At 38.0% G+C, this 22,616-nt stretch overlaps 1 protein-coding gene across 1 annotated transcript; it reads right to left on the reverse strand.

The window, feature by feature from the left end:
* Positions 1–11,991: 11,991 nt before the first annotated feature.
* LOC101637932 (olfactory receptor 51F2-like) lies at positions 11,992–12,989 on the reverse strand. The gene is made up of 2 exons (XM_013008561.1): positions 12,062–12,989; positions 11,992–12,014 (listed from the first exon to the last, which is right to left on the reverse strand). Exons 1-2 carry the CDS (start codon positions 12,987–12,989, stop codon positions 11,992–11,994), a joined length of 951 nt encoding a protein of 316 aa, XP_012864015.1.
* Positions 12,990–22,616: the final 9,627 nt, after the last annotated feature.

A 22,616-nucleotide genomic window follows, 5' to 3' on the forward strand; every position in this document is an offset into this window, starting at 1 on the left:
CATAAATTATTCTTATTTATTACATACATAACCTGAAATCAATTATTATACTAGGTAAACATACATAAAAGAAAATGACAATTTTATATACAAAGCTTAAGTTCATTGTTAGAAGAAAGATACATTAAAAACACAAGTGAAAAAGAGGAAAAGAGATAAGTGATTTATTTTCTGAGTTGAAATGGAAAGTGTTTGGTAAATATATATAGAAATGTGGCTAAATGGTTTGTGAAACTTTAAAGCAATAGGATATAGTTTCCTTCATTCTGTTAAAGTAGCTGAATTGCATCAGTTTCTGGAGGTCCAAAGGAGAAACTCCTTCTTTGTTCATCTGTTGGATACAATATTTGAATCAAATTTAATATCTTCATAAATTAATTTGCTGAACCCCTACTATCTGTTAATAATTTTGATAATGCCTCAGAAAAGCAGCCTATTAATTTGCAATATCAAACTTGAAGTATATATACATATCTTTGATGCCACAAATAAAATTAAGACAAATTAGGACAAGATATAAACAAACCAGTTGTTGCTGAAGTAACAATTCCCTGTGTATCAGAGCAGAGCTGGGCCACCGAGTTGTCCAGGCCTGCGATCTTCAGAAGGAAAGACTCAAGACTGTCTTCAGAGGCACCTGAATGGACTCACACCACCATCTCAGGAGCCAAGGATTGTACTACTTGTACCACCTACGAGTGCCTTATCGTGGTGGTCCAGAAAGCCTCCAAACGCAATCTTATGGTTGATGTTATGAATTTTATCTTGTGTCCCAAGGAATTTTTCACTCATATATATTCAGCGGTTTGATTGTGTTCAAGCATAGGTTCGGTGTTTGCCAGGTTATTGAACATGTTATGCAACTGTTACATGTCTTGGCTTCCCCATCTCTAAAATAATAATGAAAAACATGCTCCAGAGTCTTGTTATTAAATGAATGGATGAGAAAACTTGGTAGAGTATCTGGTTTATAGTAAATGTTCACCAACATCAGCTGTTATCAATTGAAAAGAAAAGTTTAAGTTAAAAACTATGCAAAACATTCTTTCCTTCTTTGCTCCCATTCTACCTCATTTTCCATGATAGTATTGCCTTTTTGTCTGATACAGTAGGGAAACACGGTTGAATATTAGCTAAGCCTGATTTAGAAAAAGTCCGTCAGTTAATACCTTCCCTGTGTGGCTTCTTCTTCCTCCACAGCTTTGCTTGCTCCACCCTTCTTGTGTTATTCCTTGACTCAGAAGAAAAGCCCAGCCCCTTTCCTCAAGCGACCCTACTACCTAAGCTGTCGGTGCGCTTTGGACCCACACACACACACACACACACACACACTGAGTAGACTCAGGGTCATCGAGTCCACTCTGACTAATAACAACCCTCTAGCTCCAGTGGTTCTCAACTTTCCTAATGCTTCGACCCTTTAATACAGTTCCTCGCTTTTGGTAACCCCCAGCCATAACATTATTTCCTTCATAACTGTAATTTTGCTACTCTTATGAATCATAATGCAAATGTCTGATATGCAGGATGTATTTTCATTGCTACAAATTGAACATAAATAAAGCACAGTGATTCATCACAAAAACAATATGTAATTATATATTGTGAAATATTTATTTCCAATTACAAATAAATGAAATTTTGTCTTGAAGCATAGTGTAGCATGGGTAACAGTCTTCACCGTGGGTACTCGTATGTGGACGTATCTGCATGTAGAGGACCGGTGTCTTGGTTCCTAAGACCATTGGAAATATATGTTTTCTGATGGTCTTAGGTAATCCCTGTGAAAGGGTCATTCGACCCCCAAAGGGGTCGTGACCCACCGGTTGAGAACTGCTGCTCTAGGACAGAGTAAAACTGCTTGTGTAGGTTGTTGCCAAGGCTGCAATGCTTTCTGGGTGTAGAAAATCTTGCTTTTCTCCCTTGGAGCAGCTGGTGCTTTGGAATGGCTGACTTTGAGGTTAACAGCCCAATGCATAACCACTACATTACCTTAACCAAGTTTGATATCAATTGAATATCACTGAGTTAATGATGGATTCTAGAGTATGTTCTAGATCTAATAATATGAAACAAATTAAATGTGACATTTGCTTCAAAAGTTGTCATTCATTAGTTTTTTTAAAATGTAAATAAACATATAAAACACAACATGATGATATAGTTGTTTGTTTTGGATCTTTTGATACCTGATCCCGTTTTTTGGAGAGGAGGCCCAAAGCCCATCGTTAGACAATTAGCTATTCCCCCACAGAAGGGTTATACGGAAGGGATGATTCAATTGCGGTGCATAACACCGACAAAGCACACATCCTTCCTCTAGTCCCTGAATGTTTCCTCCCCACCACTACCATGACCCAGTGCTACTTTACAAATCTGGCTAGACCGGAGAACACACATTGGTGCAGATATAAGCTCTTGGCACATGGAATTCTGGACATATAAACCTCTCAGGAATGGTAGTGAGAGTAGCGATACCATGAGGGTAAGGGGAGGGTCAGAGAGGGAGAAGGGGGAGAAATGGGGAACCCATCACATGGTTGGATATATAGTACCCCCCCAAAGGGGAAAAATAACAGAAATGTGGGTGAAGGGAGAAAACAGACAGTGTAAGATACCAAATAATAATAACAATATATAATTGATCAAGGATTCATGAGGGTGGGAGGGTGGGGAAGGGAAGAGAATAAAGGGAGGAGAATATAAGGGCTCAAGTAGAAATTGTTTCAGAAATGATGATGGCAACATATGTACAAATATGCTTGATACAATTGATGTATGGAATGTCATAAGAGTTATAATAGCCCCCATAAAGTGATTTTAAAAAAATACAACGTGATAAATATAGATATAAAATACTGGTTAAAATATAGCGTTTGTGTTGTGTTGCTAGGTGCCATGGTGTTGGTTCAGACTCCGACTGACCCCATACAACAGACAAAATCTGTGCTTGGCCTTGGTCCATCAGCATAATTATTAATATCTTTAAGGCCCTTGTCGTAAGGCCCTGTGTCAACCCATCTCATGGAGGATTTCCTCTTTTTCACTGCCCCTGTAGCTTATCGAACATAATCTCCTTCTCCAGGGTTTGGGTCCTCTAAAGTACGTGAGTCAATGCCTCATCATCCTGGATCCGCAGGATGATTCTGCCTACATAGCTTCCAAGACAGAATCGATCAAATATAGGACCGAGCAGAACTGGCCTTGTGGGTTTCGGACTCTGTACATCTTTTTTTATTTTTTCAAGGTATTAAGCAAAGCTAAGATGTAATTTATTATAAATTTTACCATTTTATATATCACTTAAATGCACAAAAAGGAAAATTTCTGTATTTCAATGTGTCAAAGACATACTTTTTTGTTTTCTTTTCAAACAATTTTTAAGACCCTAATCTAGATATAGTACCATTTCATAGTTCAATCATATAAAGCAATGTTGTGCAATTGATACCAGTTTCTAAAAATTCCCTTCGGTCTTGTACTCCTTGATACCAGCTCCCTGTCACCACGCTCCACCTCCCCTACTGCACTCCCAGGAAACCTGATTCCAACTGTCATCTCTATAGATTCATTATCCTGGGTTTCCTATACTAAAAACATAGAAAAATACATAACAGAGTCAAGAAGGTTACCAACCAGGACAAAATACAAAAGAGATAAATCCATATGTATGTATATATGCATACATTTTTTTAAAAAAGCAAATATAGCGCAAAGTATATCTAAAGGAAGATCAGATTACAAGCTATTAACCATTCAAGTCAAATTTATCATTTTAATCTACTACAGTTGTCTCTACAATACTATCTTTCTAATGACCAGGTTATTCCTTTCCCTCAATTATGGTTGGAGGGGAATTCCTGTGTAGATCCTGAAAATGTATTTTGGATTTCCACTTTCATCTATAGACTTCTAAATACCAGGATCTCACCATTAAGGCTCTGATACTGTTCCATCCTTCATATTTGGATTATATAATTTACAATCCTTGTATCACGGACATTGGTGTGCTTTTTCCATGTGAGCTTAGTTGACGTCTCACTTGCATGGTGACTTGTTTGAAAGCAAGTCCTTTCTTTTTAACTATGCTCCCCTGTTACACGTATCTCTATTTTTCATCAACAACTTAATGAATGAGCAATTACCTTCATTTCCTTCTTTGTAACTCACACCTGGAGTTGAAATTTGACTTCTTTCCTGATCAAACCATATCCTGTTATATATATATTTTTATTGCTGAGTAAAATAACATCCAAAATATTTCACAATTCTATAGGTCAGAAACGCACACCCAATAAAGTGGGCTTATCTTTTCAGTGTCTCACAAAAACTAAAATCAGGGCATCAGGCACGGCTGCATTCTCATCTGGAGCTCAGGGTCTTCCAAGTCCTTGGGTTATTGGCAGAAATTAGTTCTACAAAGTTGTAGAACTAAGACCCTCCTTTTTTGGTGTCATTCTGTCAGTGGTTGATTCTTGGCTGCTAGAGGTTACCCTCTACCCTAGTCATGTGGGCTTTCACATCATGGTGACTTACTGCCTCGTCACCAACAAGAGAAACTCCTTACTTCTTACCTCTTTGGAAGTCTCGTGTGATTTGGTCGGTCATCCAGGATAGTCTCTCTGTTCTTCACTCAAAGTCAAGGAATCTCTGATCTTAATCATGTCTGCCTTTGACACATAATGTAACATAACCAAAGAAATGATAGCCTATTATATTCCTAATGTTCAATCTAAGAAAGAGTAGCAAGGACACTGTCATCAAGTTGATTCCAACTCATAGTGACTCTAAGAAAATAGAATGGCCACATCGGGTTTCCAAAGCTGTATATCACTACAGAAGCACATTGCCACATATTTCTTCCAACAAGCTGGTGGTAAATTCCTTGTTATTCTTACTGTGAAGTTGTCTCTCACCCATAGTGACCCTATGTACAACACAACGAAGCACTGCCCTCCTGTGTCATCCTAACAATTGTCCTCATTGTTTCTTCATTCTTCCTTATTCAATATCCTTATTCAATATTTGTACTATCAATTTTCTAGTTAGCAGCTAATTAATTAACCTCTAAATCAATTTAGATATAATTTAGGATATGAACATAGGAGCATTAATCTTGAAGGCCCTTTAGAATCTGTCTACCGCAATCATCAAGGTTAGTGTTAAATTATGAGTGATCTCTTATTTAATCATCCTCGTCCCCCAATTCCATTACCACAGTCATCCATTTTCTAATAGCAACATCAATGTTCTCATAAGTAATTTCCTTGCTTGGCGTTCCAAGTGTTTCCAAACACTGTCCACGTGGATGCCAGTGTGATCGTTCTAAAAGTCAGCATCATGCAGAGTGCTGCCTTACCTCAAGCATTATGTCAAAGCTCATTTTCATAGCAATCAAAGCACTTCCCAACCTTACCAAATCCACTTACTACAATATCCCTGTCATAGTCACTTGTTGAGTGTTTCAACCTGGTCTTTTCTTAATCCTACAAACTAGTAAACACAGTAAGTTCTTTCCCATCGTTATATCTTGCTTAATTCAAGACGTTTACTCTTCTTTGATTCAGTCTCGGTTCTTTAGACTCCCATTTGTCACTGAAATGGCTATCACTGCAACATGAATTTATTGACTGGGGAAGCATTTTCTATCCTGACTTCCTCAAGTCAGGCGAGAGGAAGTGACTTTTGCTCCTTTCAGTAGATTAAGTCTTTTCCATGTAGACGTGTCAAATGTGGTTACTTCATTGTGCCCCCATGCAAATACGTCTCTCCAACAAGCTCGAACTACTAGCAGGCTGAAACATTTATTATCCGTTATCCTATTCACAAGATCATATGCAATATTCCACTTAGTGTAGGCTGGCAATATATATTTATTTATATAAATTATAATCAAGAGTTGTGAATTTACTGAACATTCTGGATAGACCCAAAATATCAAGAAATTCAAATTTTATCTATTTGAATCATCTTCTGTTGATTAATAAAGAAATGTTTGTATATTAAGGATCTTGTTGAGCCCTCCCCTGATAACATAAGCTAAGTAATTTGGGTATTTCATGCATATAGAGATAAAAATATATATACAGAAATATATATAAAAATATATAGCTATATAATTATAGTGTGTATATATGGTAATATATGTATATGATATCTCAGTGTAGCTCTTTTCCTCATGGAAAACTGTGTCATTGTACTATAGAGAAAGCATACCCAGCCCCCGATAATTTGATGATAGTGATTATCTTCTTATATGATGATTATGCACCTGTCCTACTGCAAGAGTATATCACAAGTTTGTGCTGAGATACCTTAGTTGTCTTTCTTCTCTGATTACAAGAAATCAGCAATACAAATATTGGTGTCAGGGAGACCTAGGTTGAACTGCGGTCTCTACTATCAACTAGATGAGCTGTACCAAATAACTCTATAGCCCACCTATCCAGGTTCCTGTGCTATGAAACTTCTATTTCTCCAATAGCATTAAGTGGAAAGAATTAAATCAGGAACCACTTGTAAAACATCTAGTGCAATGGTTCTCAACCTGTGGGTCACGACCCCTTTGGGGGTCAAATGACCTTTTCACAGGGGTTGCCTGACTTATAACAGTAGTGAAATTACAGTTATGAAGCAGCAACGAAAATAATGTTATGGTTGGGGGTCACCACAACACGAGGAACTGTATTTAAGGGTCACAGCATTTGGAAGGTTGAGAACCACTGATCCTGAGGAAGATGAGAATGAGGATGGTGGTGGTGGTAATGGTAGTTGGTCTTAAGTCACAGCTTTGAAGGTGGTATAATTAACTCGGAAGCTCATACAAACCAACTGGAACATATTCTAAGCAATAAGACAAATAATCCATAGATCAACTAAGCACAATCAGACTACCCGATGACACAAATTTCAGGTCAAGAACTTTCCACAATTTTCTTCAGGCCCTCAATGCAGTTCTTCAAAGTTAATAAAGTCTTCCTCATTTCTAAAGAAAACAAGTGTATATAAAACCTGGCGTTTCCCTTGAGGACCGCACTTTTACTGGCAAAGTATGAAAGTGTCTAGCTTCCTGTCCTGTTCGCCAGAAAAAAAGAACTGAGAACAGGATCAGGAGTATATGTAAAGAGTCTTGACTCGGGCTACGTAGAGCCACTCGTTAGGAAAACTCTGACGGAGATTTCTGTGACCCTCAGAGTACAAACCTTCCCAGGGACTTACTCTACCTCACGCCTCTATCCCTTCTATTTCAGTTTATATCCAGGGACAAAATATTGCTAGAAGTAAAAACCTGAGTGAACATTCCCAAACAAAACACCTGTTATATCCATAATCTGAAGCCTCATGCCCAATGCTACTTCCATAAACAGCAGGGGTGAAAAGAATGTCTTCTTTTCAACATCACTTGGGTGAATTTTGTCCATTTTAAAAATTAATATCTCTGCTCTGTCAGAAGAAAATCACTTATTCTTTTATAAAAAACTTTAAAATCTTTCACATTTAATGGTTTGCATCAGTCAGTCCATGAATAGTACAGAGTCTGTTCTTTTCAGTGCTCATAACCTACTTAAGAGGAAACAGGCACAAGCTTGGTGATTACAACAGGTCATACATAACTTATGTTAAGCACATAGGAAAGCACTTATTAACCTGCAAGAAGACTAGCACCAGGGAACACAGAGAAAAGTTAGAAGCCCAGGTTCTGTAGTGGGATCAGCTTTGGCCTGCTAACAGCAAAGACATCGTTTGAAACCATGCTGGAGAAAGATAAAACCTTCTACATCTGTGAAAATGCATAGTCTTGGGAAGCAAAACATACAGTCTACCTTCTCCTATGAGTCAGAATTGACTGGGAGGCATTGAGAAGGTATAACCGTGGTTACTCCGGGAAAGTAAATGGTTTAAAAGAGAAGTCCAAAAGAGAGTCAGGATCCATATCCAGAAAGATCTTTTAGGCATGCCAGGGCTTTTGAAAGGATCCCTCCCTAGTGGTGCAATGGTTAAGTGCTCAGAGGGCTTCAAACCAGGCACACAGTGGGAGGAAAGTCCTAAAGTGACGGATCACTCCTGACATTTCCAAAGTGTGTAAGATTCAGCCTTGTCTTGCTTGCCTAGAGGGAGCGCTCTGGCCACACTTCTTCAGAACAGACTCGTTTGTCCTTTTGGTAGTCCATGGTATTTTTATTATTCTTCACCAGCACCACCATTTAAAGGCTTTGTTTCCTTGCCAGTCTTCCTCATTCAGTGACCAATTTTCACATTCATATGAGGCAATTGAAAATACCATGGCTTAGTCCTCAAATGAATATCCTTGCTTTTCAACACCCTAAAGAGGTCTTGTTCAGCAGATATAATACATCGTTTGATCTTTTGACTGCTGTTTCCATGAGCATTGATTGTGGATCCAAGCGAGACAAAATCCTTGACAACTTTTAATATTTTTCCCATTTATCATGATGCTACCTACTGGGCCAATTGTGAGGATTTTGGTCTCCTTCACACTGAGTTGTAATCCATACTCAAGGCTGCAATTATTGGTCTTCACCAGGAAGTGTTTCAAGTCCTCTTCACTTCAGCAAGCAAGATTGTATCATTTGTATATTGCAGGCTGTTAATACGCCTTCCTCCAATCCTGATACCACATTCTTCTTCATTTAAACCCGCTTCTCTGATGACTGGTTCAGCATGCAGATTGAATAATAAGGTGAGAGGATACAATATGACACACACCTTTCCCGATTTTAAACAATGCAATATTCCCCTTTTCTTCACACAACTGCCTCTTGGTCCATGTACAAGTTCCACATGAGCACAATGAAGTGTTCTAGAATTCCCATTTTTTCATGGCTTGTTATGATTCACATAGTCAAATGCATTAGCATGATCGACAAAATAAAAGTAAATATCTTCTTCCTATTCTTTGCTTTCAGTCAAGATCCATCGTCTATCAGCACGATATGCTTTAGTCCACGTCCTCTTCGGAATTCATCCTGAACCTCTATGGCAGCTCCCTGTCAATCTACTGCTGCAACCTGGGTTGGATGATCTCTGGCAAAATGCTACTTGCATGTGATATCAGTGTTATTATTCTATAAGTTGAGTATTCTGTTAGGTAAATATTTTGGAATGGGTACAAATATTGACTTCTTCCAATCAATTGATCAAATAGCTGTGTTCCAATTTTCCTGGAATAGTCAAGTAAGTGCTTGAAATTTTCATCACCTTGTTGAAATATTCCACTTGATATTTCACTAATTCCAGAGTCTTGTCTTGGGCTAATGATTTCAGTGCAGCTTGTACTTCTTCCTTCGGAACCACTGGTTCTTGCTCATAAGTTACCTACTAAAATGATGAAATGTTGATTCATTCTTTTTCATACAGTGACTCTGTGTGTATTCTTCCCATCTTCTTTTGATGCTCCCTGCATCCTTCAATATTTTTTCTGATAGAATCCAAATGGTAAGACTATAAAATCTGTATGATAAGGCACAGCATATCATTTATAAAAACAGATCTATTTAAAAACCGTTCTTAAGCAGAATAACTCAAAGTTATTGCTTTCATGAGAACATTCTCCAAAAGGGGGAACTGATCACAAAGATCAACATATAACCCCTCCACCCCACCCCCAAGGGGATGAACAACAGAAACATGGGTAAAGGGAGACAAGATATGAAAATAATAATAATTTATATTTTACCAAGGGCTCATGAAGGTGGGAGGGTGGAGGAGGGAGGGGAAAAAGAAGAGCTGATACCAAGGGCTCAAGGAGAAAGAAAATGTTTTGAAAATGATGAAGGCAACATACGTACAAATGTGCTTGATGCAATTGATATGTGGATGGTTATAAAGAGTTGTAAGAGCCCCCAATAAAATGATTTATGAAAAATATAACATTCTCCAATATATTTATTTTTAAAAGCATTCAAAAAGATGTTTACTCCACTTTCAGAATCCTCCTTTTTTGAAACTGCCCCTGAGCACCCACGACACTAAGGCCACTCACACTTACGCTTCGCTTGCTTTGATTTCCAGGTTTATGATGTCTCTTTCCCTAATCATGGAACTTCTCGGAATTATGAAAATATTTTTCAAGCTGAATAGTTCCTGCATAGATTATGTTCCTACTAATTCAGACCCTCCTGTTAGCATCTATATAATGTTTCATTTACAATGAGTGTTTTATAAGGAAAAGGTAGTGATTAAGATGTCATATCATCTTAGATATGCATAATCAGATTATAAACACCCTAAGAGTGGAGACCGTTTTTACTTCCCACTGTTTTAACCCTCGTGTACCTAGTGTTTGGTAAAACAAAGATGCTCAAGATACATAAGTGGAATAAATGCAAAGTAAGGATCCAATAAATGCAATTTAATATGCACATATTATGTAGCTATTACTAATAAGTCACTATGCATGTGTCTGAGGGAAATATAACAATATTCAAAGCACAATGTTTCAAGAAATTTTATGTCAGTGGGGAAAGAGGCTACCTGACTACCTGTTAATAAAAAAAACACTAATATAATTCAGTAAGGATTCTAAAAAAATGGGTGAACATTTAATGGGAGAGATCAAGAAAATAGTCACAGGAAAGATTACTTAGCAATGGAGGCTGGAAAGATTTTTTAAAGCAACAAGAAGTGTTACAGGAGTCAAAGGACTGGAGGTGGGAAACACAGGGAAGGGGGGATGAGTGGTGTTGCATTTGTAGTGGTCTAATGAACGAGATGAAGTAATGTATATACATTTTAAATGTAAAAGTGATGATCTGCTCTATAACCTTTCCTCAATTCCCAATAAAGAGCTAAAAAATAAAAACACTGGGAAAGGAGTGTTTCATATTTTGGGCTGAGAGAATCAAAAACCAATCAAATATGTACAAGAAAGCTAGTCACGGCATTTTCCAAAATGGATATTAGCTGGACCTCAGAGAACATGACGTGACGCACACATGCTGCGTGCTAAAATTCCAGTTATTGAGCTCTGTCTCAAGAGCTTACGGTTCAGACATTTGGGGAGTGAAGTTGAAGCATCTATCAATTTGTAGACAAGAACCGCAAGTGTCCTGAAGCATTGGTCCCGGGCCACACACACCACACTGAGGAGGAGGAAAGGGACCTAGAGGCTACACAGACTCTGAAGACTGACAGCTGATGAAGAACAACAGCAAATAAGAAGTACGCTGGGGTGAACTTTAAATGGAAATTTATTGTTCATGATTTTAAAAGTTAAAAAATCTCATTATTAGAGTTTGTAAAAATCAAGAATATACAACGAAAATATAAACACATTAATATATATTATGACCAATAGAAACTTTTAACATTTCAAAACATGTCTTAACTAAGTGTTTTAAAGTATCTATGTGTGTATATGTGTATGCGTTCACATTAAATATATACACAATTCTGTGAAAATTACCCTGTTTATTAATGTGTGTGCATGTGTGTTTGTGTCTGTGCATATTCAAAGGAATTATAAACACAGATTTTATGAAAGTACCCTACCTGTTAACCTATCTTTTCAACTAACAATATCATTTAGCTCTATAGAAATGTTTAGATCGTTGCATAATGAGTAATAGTTTATTTAACCAATTCCCTAAAGTAATATTTTAAGCTGTTTCTAAATTTTCATTTCAAAATATATTGCTAATGAACATCACTACACATTGGTCCATTCTTGCCCATTTTTCTCACTTTGGACACATCCCTAGTAGATGAGTCACTAGGATTATACAATTTCCAAGTACCATGAATTATTCTTTTATGAATTATGAGGTATTCCTTTCTTCACATTTCTTCTTAATCATGTTTTTTATTCATACATTCATTATGAGGAATAATAAATAATAAGAATCTCTGAAATCCAGCCTTTTCCTACTAATCTACATAAAAGATTTACCTTTTGAAGCTTTATACATTACAGGTGGCTAGATAGTTTAGACCCAACCTATGACGTGGTTGGTAAATCAAACCAGTGAACAATTAAGTACGAGTCAGGGAAGAGTTTAGAGAAAAAGATGAACTCTGAATCTTTCCTAAAATCTCTTATAAAGGAATATTTTGAGCACAGCCTTGCGTATCTGCTTCGTCTTCACACTGTAGATGATGGGGTTCATCACAGGCGGGATGAGCAGATAGACATTGGCAATGAGCGTGTGCACATAAGGAGGTGCATGCTTCCCAAATCTATGCACCAGTGACAAGCTGATCATAGGAATATAGAAAATGGCGACGGCACTTATATGTGAGATGCAGGTACCGAAGGCTTTTTTCTGCTCCTCTGGAGAGGCAATGCTGAGCACAGAGCGGATGATCAAAACATAGGAGAGGAGGATCAAGACAGAGTCTATGCCAGCAGTACAGATGACAATGGCCAAGCCAAAGGCGCTGTTGATCTTGGTTTCAGTGCATGAAAGCTTCATCACATCAGGGTGGAAGCAGTAGGAATGGTGGAGCACATGGCTGCGGCAGAAAGACAGACGCTTAAGCAGCAGAAGTAAAGGCACCAGAGCCGCTGTTCCTCTAACAACAATGGCAACGCCTGCTTTGATAATGCGTGAATTGGTTAAGACTGTGGCATACCTCAGTGGATTACAAATGGCAACGAAGCGGTCAAAAGCCATTGCCAGGAGCACGGACGACTCCATGAACGTGAAGCCATGGATAAAGAACATTTGGCTGATGCAGGCATCAAAACTGATTTCTCTAGCATTGGACCAGAAAATACCCAGCATGGTCACCAATGTAGAAAGACACAAGCCGAGATCGGTGAAAGACAGCATGGACAGGAAATAGTACATGGGTTGATGAAGGCTTGACTCGGTAATGATGGCAAATAGGATCATGCCATTTCCAGAGAGGGCAACCGCATAGAGACAGCAAAATGGAATGGAGACCCAGCCATGAGAGATTTCTAGGCCAGGAATGCCAGTAAGGAAGAACACAGGAGGGCTGAAAATGCTCTGGTTGAAGGCTGGCATGAGGATCGAAGGAAGCGGATTCCTCTGGGAGCAAACACCATACCCTGCAATCACGGGGTGAGAAAAAGGTTTTACTCTCCCTTACCCAGCATTCAACTTCAGATCCCCTGTTCCTCGGGGCAAGTGCTTACTCAATTACTCTTTCTGAAATTTGGAGCTGATCTTCGATGAACTAGAGCAAGAGATAGAACACTAAATTATAGGAGTAAATTTAGATTCTGACAAGAGTTTCACTATATCTAGATGTCAGTGTATATACATACATATATTTTAAAAGAAGGTTTAGATTAGATATTAAAATCTTTTTTAACTCACAGATTCTGTGCACATCGTCAGATGGGATATATCTAGGCAACAAAGTAATCTCAAAGAGTAATTTACCTTGCTTTTGTTCACCTCCCAGTTTCTAAGACCAAAATGCTGAGAGTCCATTAAGATTTCTAAGTCCTTGTGAACCAAATTAAAATTGAAAATAAATATGTTAGAATGTTTAGTAGTTAAATACACTCAATTGACTACAGAACCACTTTTAGAAAAACCATAACAGGAAAGAAATAATTAAATCTCAGCCCCCACCCCACTGTAGGATCAAGAAGTAGCCAAAGAGTTCGTTTATCTAAGTACTACCTGAGAACCTGAGTACATTTAAGAGAAATACTGCCCCAAATTAGGTGGCCTGTAGGCAACCTCAGCAGGAACAAAGGAAGTCATTAAAAGCCAAAAAACTAATTTGCTGCCATGATTCTGACTCATACCAACCCTATAGGACAGAGTAGCAATGTCCCTGGGGGTTCTGAGGCTACGACTACTTAGGGGACTAGAACACTTCCTCTGTCTCTATTGGAGCAGCTGGTGGCTCCAAACTGCTGACATATAATCCACTATGCACTGTGCCAACATGTCCTATTACATATCATTCACAACTGGAAAATAATAGGACAAGCAAGTCTCCTGGTCTTTTTGTTTTATTTGTTATTGTTTGGTGTTGCTTTAAAGAGCATTAAAAGTGGCTTTCTAGGGAAAGTTTTCTTAGAAACCCTTGCCACAGTTCATTTTAACTACACAGATGTATGATGATGTGGGTAATACTTTTCTTCCACTTGGTGATATAAGCATGCTTTCCTCCACATCAAAAAGTCTACACAATCTAAGAAGGTCATCGTTACTGGGTCTTGTCCTTAGACTCCTTCCACCAAACATAATTTCATCTAGAGAAAGAATGCTAGGTGTACTTGTTCCTCATTCATTCGTTTATGTCTGCTTTAATTCAAAAGATATTTAAATATCTACAGAGTGCCAGTGTGTGAAAGGAAAGAGTTGAAAATAGAGTTGGTTCCCCAAGAAAGTCTGTACACAACTCTGAGGAAGAATACATTTCCGTGCAAGTCAGCTGGGAGGCTTTCATTCCAGCCACCGGATCAGCAGGCTGGTGCCTGGACTTGACTGAGAATTGGACACAGGAGGTTGAATCAAAAGGATATTTTGGTAGCTATTTGAAGAGAATGAAAGAGAAAAGTATTCAATGCAGAAGCGTCTTTAAGAACTCACTGAAATATTATAGACCAGACAATTTTGAATGGAGAGGCAATGTAAAACAAACAGATCCACATTCTTGGGAGCCAGTCCTTGAACCTCAGCTGAGAGGCAAGTCTCACATCTGTGACATCACACGTAAGAACTGAAAGGCAAACCTACCTCGGCAACCATTAGGGGTTTCAATGACTCTGGTGCCGCTGAATAAGGCCTAAAAGTGGCGAAAACAAAGGCTGTGGTTGGATCCACAGAGTAGTTAAAAACATCTAGAAATAATAAATCTATATATAGAAAAGAGATCTGAGGAGAAACCGCAATATTTTAAAAAAAAGATAAAAGAAGCATCTTCTAATCAGACTCAAAAGGACACATTTTATCTCTTTTTTTTTTTTGCAGACCTGTGTTTCCAGAACAGGTAACAATGCTTGATACCATTACATTTGAGCAGTTGTTGAACAAAGCAAAGTATTGCTTCAGAAAATAATGAAGGACCATAAACGCATAGTAATCTTGTTCTAAGGTCCCCTCAAATTGGAAGTCAAATCCATGTAGCCACATCAACATATTTTACAACAATAGGGAAAATAATAGGTTTCTTATTAATCAGATTTTCTCAAGACTGGACCTTAGTTCACATTAGGACCTGTAGTTTTTGTTTACTTGCTTGGTTTTTGTTTATCCACATGAAGTACAAAACCGTTAAGAACCTTAAAATCAAATATTTTTTTAAAGACGAGGAAGCCAGCTCTCAATTTGATGTTCATTTTGTTATAGCATACAAACGAGATCCCAATTAATGGTCTTACTGGTCACATTAGATTTTCTCTCGAATAACAACAACAAATATACTAAATACCTCCTGCGTGCCAAACTGTGTGTGTGTGTGTGCCAAACTATTTATTCGCTTTATTTTATCCTTTGAGTCCCTCTTTCCATTGCTCGACATTCTCCTTGTGGTCTCTCTTCAAATTATTATATTCAAAGGTAAACATATTTGGACTCTTCTAACACAGTGGCCATGGAGGCAGTGGCATAGCTACTTCAGCAATGGTCAGCAGTTCCGATCTATAGCTCCACAAGAGAAAGGCTAGCACTTTTGCTCTCAGAAGATTTACAGCCTAAGAAAGCCTAGGGAGCAGCTCTAGTTTACCTTCTAGAGTCAATAAAACTGTATTAGCACAGCCTGCAAGCAAAAACCATCTTTAGAAAAAAATCATATGATTATCTAACCACCCTTGAGTTTTCATGCATTAAAACAGATGATCAAATCTTAAATCACTGATCTGAAAAAACAGATACTTAAATGTATCTTTCTCCCCCATTGAGAAAATTGCCAAGACATGCATAGCTCACATGCCCTGCTCTTAACATTCCTTATATGGAGAAAACTTTTTTTTTCCCCCAGTGGATTGAATAATCACATGATCATTCCTATTTTTATATGTAGTAACTACTTAGAACATAAGAGTGATTGTTTTGTTATTGTTGTGTTGGTTGTTGGCTACCTAACAATGAGCCCATGCTAAGCAGTTTCCTCTCTGACTGCTCTCCTTTCATCTTCATAAGCCATCTGAAAAGTACGCAGTGCCTGGTTTTGTTGTTGTTGTTGTTGTTGTTTTTAATATCTACAATGCACCAAAAAAAACACTGACCTCATGCCCAGGAGAATTCTTAATCAGGAAAGAGGCCACAGACCTTGTTCCCTGCTCTTTGAGGGACCCTCTCAGATAGCACAGATTTTTCTACAACCCTTAAGGAAAAAAGACAAAGAAGGAGGGTGGGGGGAGAGAGAGAGAAAGAAAGGAGATGGATAGAGAATATTACCACCACTTCAAAAACTTACACCAAAAAAGCACTTCTCTGGAAGCTCGGAGATTAGTCCCTAGTCAGTCCTCCGCAAAGCCGTTGCCAAAAAGGTTTTCTTTTGCTAGGTAAACACATACGTCAAGAACTCAGGAATGAGAGCGCTATCGAATTAGAGAAAACGGCATTTATAAGGATTCCAGAGCCTGCCCAGTGAGAGTTATTTATCCAGCATACTTATCTTATTCCTAAGAGAAATCTCTTAATAACTATGTCCTGCTAACCCTTTGTGCTCCAAACATCAGACTCTGTAATTCATTTTCAGCCCACTTTTACTTCTGCCAATGGAAAAGCCTGCAAGTGGAGAAGAGTTCCAATCCTCATTCAGTGGTCTAACTCTTGAACTACCGTGGATCTAAGTTCTTAACTTTCACTTTCCAAAAGGTGAGAAAGAGGGAGACGCTCAGGAGTTTGCTAAGCAGTCATTTTTCAGTTTCAGCAATCATAAGACAAAAAACCCAAGGATGGAAATAACTATGTGTACTGAAGCTAGTGTGATTATTATCAGATTCGGAGCTGCAGGTCTTCTTCGTATATTATGAATATCTCTGGAGCTGGACTAACTTATGCATAGCCACAGCAAATGGCCAGTACCGAGGTGGTAATTCAAGAAAACTGCAAACATTTATGAGCTTTGACTCACAAATGTGCACTGCCGCACTCTAGCCTACAAAGGTGCTAGACTACTAAAAGACTAGTATAAAACTACTATGGTAGGTAGAGCCGTTAACCTAATATTTGTCAGGTTAACCTCCCTTAAAACTGGGAACACCCAAAAGGGACTTTCAGATTTTACCATTAATATAGTCTTTAACAATATATTGAGAAGACTGGTAAGTTGTAAGAAGCATAACTAATTAAGGATGCTTATTTGCATAAATGTAGGCATAAAAAGCTGTGTCAAAAGGACATGTCCTTGCAAAGGCCTCCTAAAATTTGGAGGCAGGGGAGCCGTTAACTATTGAGTTCCATTGGAGGGGTTGAAGAGTAGAGATCTTAAATCTCCCTCCACTTTGTTTCCCTATTATCAGGAGATCCTAGATTCCTTGGAGAGTTGGAAAAGATGCTAGTCTTTCCAGGAGTTTATCATAAACAACGAAAATGTGCTTTATTGATCAGATATCTCCTGGATAGACAGAAACATATTCTTCATCCAGAAAACACTTAACAAGCTGGAGAAATTTTCACAGCTCTGAATGTTCCTCATAAAATATATGAGGCTCGGGGGGAGAAAGAAAAAACAAAAATAAAGAAATGCCCAAATTGTTGCATCCAGTCTGGGATATAAATGGGAGAATCTTGCTGGCCATGCTCAGGGGTACATCTGAAGAGTACACTATAAGAGGGGTGGGTTGTGTGTATGAAAGATTGTAAGCAGAAGCACAGGATTTTGTGTGGGTTTTTAGCCCAAAACCTAGAGATTTAAACTATTCATCAACCCAAGTCACATAACCAGTGGGTGCACATAATAATTGGCATCAATTCTAACTGGTTAATTGTCTCTTTTAATATATCTATTCTAGGACTTAACTATTTTTGATATCTAGTGCTAACCACCTGAATATTCATTGGGAGTTAACACAGCCTCTTACTAAGCTCAAAATATTTGTGACCAGACAGCCTAGATCCAAATATCAGCTCTTGAATTTATTATTTGTGTGACCTTGAGTTAACTAAGTAGCTACTCACTACTGGTTAAACCCATTGCTGTCAAGTTGATTCCAACTGGTAGCCTCCATATTAAAGAGAGTCCAAGTGCCTCACAGGTTTCCCACAACTGCAAGCTTGATCACAGTATGCCATCACATCTTTGTGTCTCATAAAGTAAATGGTGGGTTCAAACCACTCTTTGGGGTTAACTGCTAAAATCAGGAAATAAAGGAATGAGGCTAGATCATATTGGGCCAGTAGGAGTTGTATGATCTTAATATTTTTTGTAGACAGTTCCCCAAACAATGCAATCTTTGATGCAGTAACCATTTCATGTTATTGTTATTACATATTTGCTTTTACTGCAACCAATCAGGTTCGTCGATCCTACAGGAAATATTTGGCTTCTAACCTCCTGTTACTATTTCAGATCCGTTCTTTTTAGGACCTACATTAATGTCGTCTTGTAAAACTTTCAGCACTAAAGCCCACTCTCCCACCTCCTGCTCCAGCATGACCATCCAGATCTACTGCTACATGCAGATTTTTTAATTGTGTAATTTTCCATGACTAGCTATTAAATGCTTTCTTCTGATTCATCAAGCATAATTCCTACCTACAATTACTGTACAATGCTTTATCACTGTAAATAATGATGTAATAAATGTGCCTGTACATAAAATATGGTCTGCATCTCTGATATTCTTCCTTTGGATAAATTTCTGTAGATAGAAATATTATGGGCATTATAAGCATTAAATAATCTATAGGTAAAATGTTTTCTAGAAAGTTCATATAAGCAATATAAAAGAATGTGTTATCCACAGTAACACAGGAACTAGAAACTTTGAATTATAAATTTTTAATATAGAATATGTTATTTTCTAAATAAGATTATTTTACTCTTTGACTTTATAATATGTAAAAAAGGGTTTGTTTATTTATTTTAGGGTTAACTTTTTAGATACATAGTATCTGTAGCAAGTCCCTACAAGATAGTTTTCTTACTTCCAATTCTATCCTTCTGTTCTGATGATGAAGTTTATAAACATTACATAAAGTTCAATAATGTTACAGACTATGATATGTTTCCTAATTCAATGGCATTAATATTGACATAATGATAATTGTATATTTTTACTATCAGTGATTTTTATTGGGGGGTATTGTGCTAAAACTTTCAAAAGGTTGAATCAAACTACCAGTTCCTTTTCCGTGATGCTGGGGGATACAGTAGTGAGTGGTGAGGTATTGGTGGTTCAATGGTTGAATTCTTGTCTTCCATGTGGAAGACCCAGGCAATGTGCTTCAAGTGCAGACACAGCCCTTTTGTCAGGGGAAGTTTTCATATTTCTATGATGCTTTACAGGTCTTAATGGAGCTTCCAAAATGAGATAGGAAGTACAGAAAAAATGCCTGGTGATCTACTTCCAAAATTTAACCAACAAAAATCCTGTGAATTACAACATTCCAGTGCCCAACCAATCAAGAGACTAGCAGCATTTCATTCAGTTGTGCATGGGGTTGCCAAGACCCAAGGGGTGTGGCTACTTGTATTTAACAGAATGAAACATCACCCAGTCCTGTATCACCCTCACAATCACCAGAATGTTTAGGTCCCTCGCTGTGGCTGTTGTGCCAAGTCATCTATCTCATCAAAGGTCTCTCACACTCTCTGCTTCGCCAACGTCATGTCCTCTAGCAATTGTACAGTAATTACTATGTTCTATTCATTTTCAAATTATTTTCTTAAATTCATTTTTTAACTCAGTGGTATTTATAATGATGTTTGGAATACAAGAGGCTCTTAAGAAATATCCACTAGGTATGCATGAATAAGCGAATTATTTTCTTAGCTATAAGAGAGAGACTACTAAGTTGAACACTAGTAGGCTAATAAAATAGTAGTTCCGTGAATAATAATAGATGCTGAGAAGATATGGGGTGGAAAGTGTCTCACAGTCATAACGCAAAACGCTTTGTAGCTATTTTGTATAATAAGTTTAAAAATTACACCTTCAAAATGACTAATGGATATGGGGTTTCTTCTTGGTGTGGTAAAAATTTTCTAAAATTAGATGGTAGTGAAATTTGCACAACTTTTTTTATTTTATTTAAAGCCAGTGAAGTGTACACTTTATACAGCTGTGTGTAAACAATATATCAGTAAATCTTTTTAAAGCAAAAACTTCAGCAAAAATTACATTAGGACATGAAGATATCAGCCTATGGAGTACATGGTCATTATAAGCAATTACATAATGAAGAGTCTATAAAAGACAGAAAAGTCTTCCGGGAATCACCAGTCCCTGGAGATACTGTGGTCTAGCACCACCACCTGGAATTGGCGTCTCGGTTTTCTGCTTGTCTCCAATAGGCTGGAATAAGTCTCCTTAAAAGCTTGGCACTCCTCTGGAATTCAGTGTCTCCCAGCCTCTGAGTCAGCCTGGCAGGAACAGGGAGGACCGCCGAATGAGCTGTGTAAGTACAATTGCTTTTGTTCAGCAAAAGCACTCAATTAGAGATGAGCTGAGCTTTTTTATCCGTAGGAAAGAATTTCCTGGCCATGTCCAGAATTGGATTGGTGGGGGCATGGCAGGCTGAGGAAGATGCTTTAATTTGTTCTTCCCAAGAAATCTGTAGATTTTGTTCTGTGTAGTGGGGGTTGGGTACGCTGTGGCTCCTTCATCAAATGGCTTAATCAGTGTCCTACTATGTTCTTCCTAACTGGTGTTCTGATACCGTGGAAAACCGAACAGGGTATAAAAACCTCATCTCAACGCCAACTTTTGAACGCTTCCTGCATGCCAGGCTCTATCGTAGGTCCAGTAGAGATCCTCCTTCACAGAGGAGACAACCGGAGCAAAGGAAGTAGATATTATTTATAGAGTAATTACGTAAAGAGTCAAAGCCCACCGATGGCACCTAGCAACAACCTAGACCCCAATGAGACAGTCATTAGAGAACATGAACACTCGAATTGAAAAACAAAAAAACTTGATTTAGAATGTTAGTCTCTATGAATATAAACGATGCTATGCTGTCTAACTCAGCAACTGAAGCTATAAGCACATGCTACAGCTCACGATAGTGCAATAAAGAGACTTGTTGCAGAGTGCGCAGGAATATTAGTTACGAGCCTATAGTTTATTTTACAGAAGAGCTAATGAGGATTGCGTTTGGATTGGAGAAGAGTTTGGGAACTTGTCAGTGACTTTCTTTATGAAATTCAATTATTCTTTAATATGAACAATTACGTTTTTCCACATAATATGCAAATAATTTAATCTCACATAGCTACTTCCTAGCAGGTTGTCATTGCTTAACCTCCTGCGGAAGCAGTAAGAATACAATGGCTGATTGGAACGGAGGGGAAGAAGGAGAGTGTGTTGGAGAGATCTTTCTAATAAATGCTTTGCTATTAGTTGATATAATTTTACCGAATAAAATGTAGGAGGAAAATCCAAATTTGGAACGAGAGGGCCAATAAACTCTGTGTGGCCCATACGGTGGATGTGGTAGCTAAAGGGTTATGGTTGGAGATGTCACATGAGGGTAGATGAAGTATTTCCTTCATTTCATTAGCTCCACGCACAGAGCACTGGTTTGTTTTGCAAACTATTGTCAGTTACCTTGCTAAATTGCAAATTTGATTGCCTCCCTCTCCTTCCAATGACTCATTATTTCCTTCCAGAGTAAGTGCAGAATCTTTGTCATAGCTTTAAAGATCTGGCTAAACTCAAGAGAGATCATAAATAGATTTCCACTGTGTGAATCAGCTGAATATAAGTGCTCTTCAAAGCCATGGGAAAACTAAGATAGCCTAAGGAGAGCTTTGGGAAAGCAAGGCTAGAAGAGGGATAAGAACAGAATACTATAGGACTTCACGATTTAAGAGGCAGAAAACAAAACGATAATTCGATAAGCAAGCAAAACAAATAGTGAGCAACAATCTTTGAAGCTAATTGAAAGAAAAGTTCACAGAGGAGAAAGAAACTTTCAAGGAGAAAGAGGTCAACATGACCCAAACTTCAGATGACAGAGAGAAAACAAAAGCTGAGCATTGTCTTTGACCTTGGCATTTACAAAGCCACTAGGACCATCACTTGGAAGAGTTTCATAGGAGCCAGATTGTTACTGAAGATGTAGAAATAACAAACAAAATCAGACTGTCAAAAAGGGTTTTATTATTATTCTAGATATGGCAGGAAATTCAAGGAGAAACAGAGTTTATATCTACTGTCTCTCATTATTTAAATATCAAGTCTCACTGCATCGAGTTGATGTCAACTCACAGTGATTCCACGGGACAAGGCAGAACTGCAGCTGCGCTTCCTCACTGGTAACTGTTCAGGGGAACAGAAAACCCCATCTTTCTCCTGTGCGACTGGCTGGTAGTTTCCAACAGCTGGCCCTGCTGGATTGCAGTGCAACGTGTAATCACTACGCCACCAGGGTTCCTTCTCCTTAGTGGCTGATTATAAGAAATGTTTGATATATTTAGGTGAAAATGAATGAGTTACAAATAACTATATTAAAGTGTGAAAAGATTTATTATAGATTGAGGTAAATGAGTAGTAA

The sequence above is a fragment of the Echinops telfairi genome, unplaced genomic scaffold (genome assembly GCF_000313985.2).
Source record: "Echinops telfairi isolate 266 unplaced genomic scaffold, ASM31398v2 ScPeMD7_41;HRSCAF=154, whole genome shotgun sequence".
Classification (NCBI taxonomy): domain Eukaryota; kingdom Metazoa; phylum Chordata; class Mammalia; order Afrosoricida; family Tenrecidae; genus Echinops; species Echinops telfairi.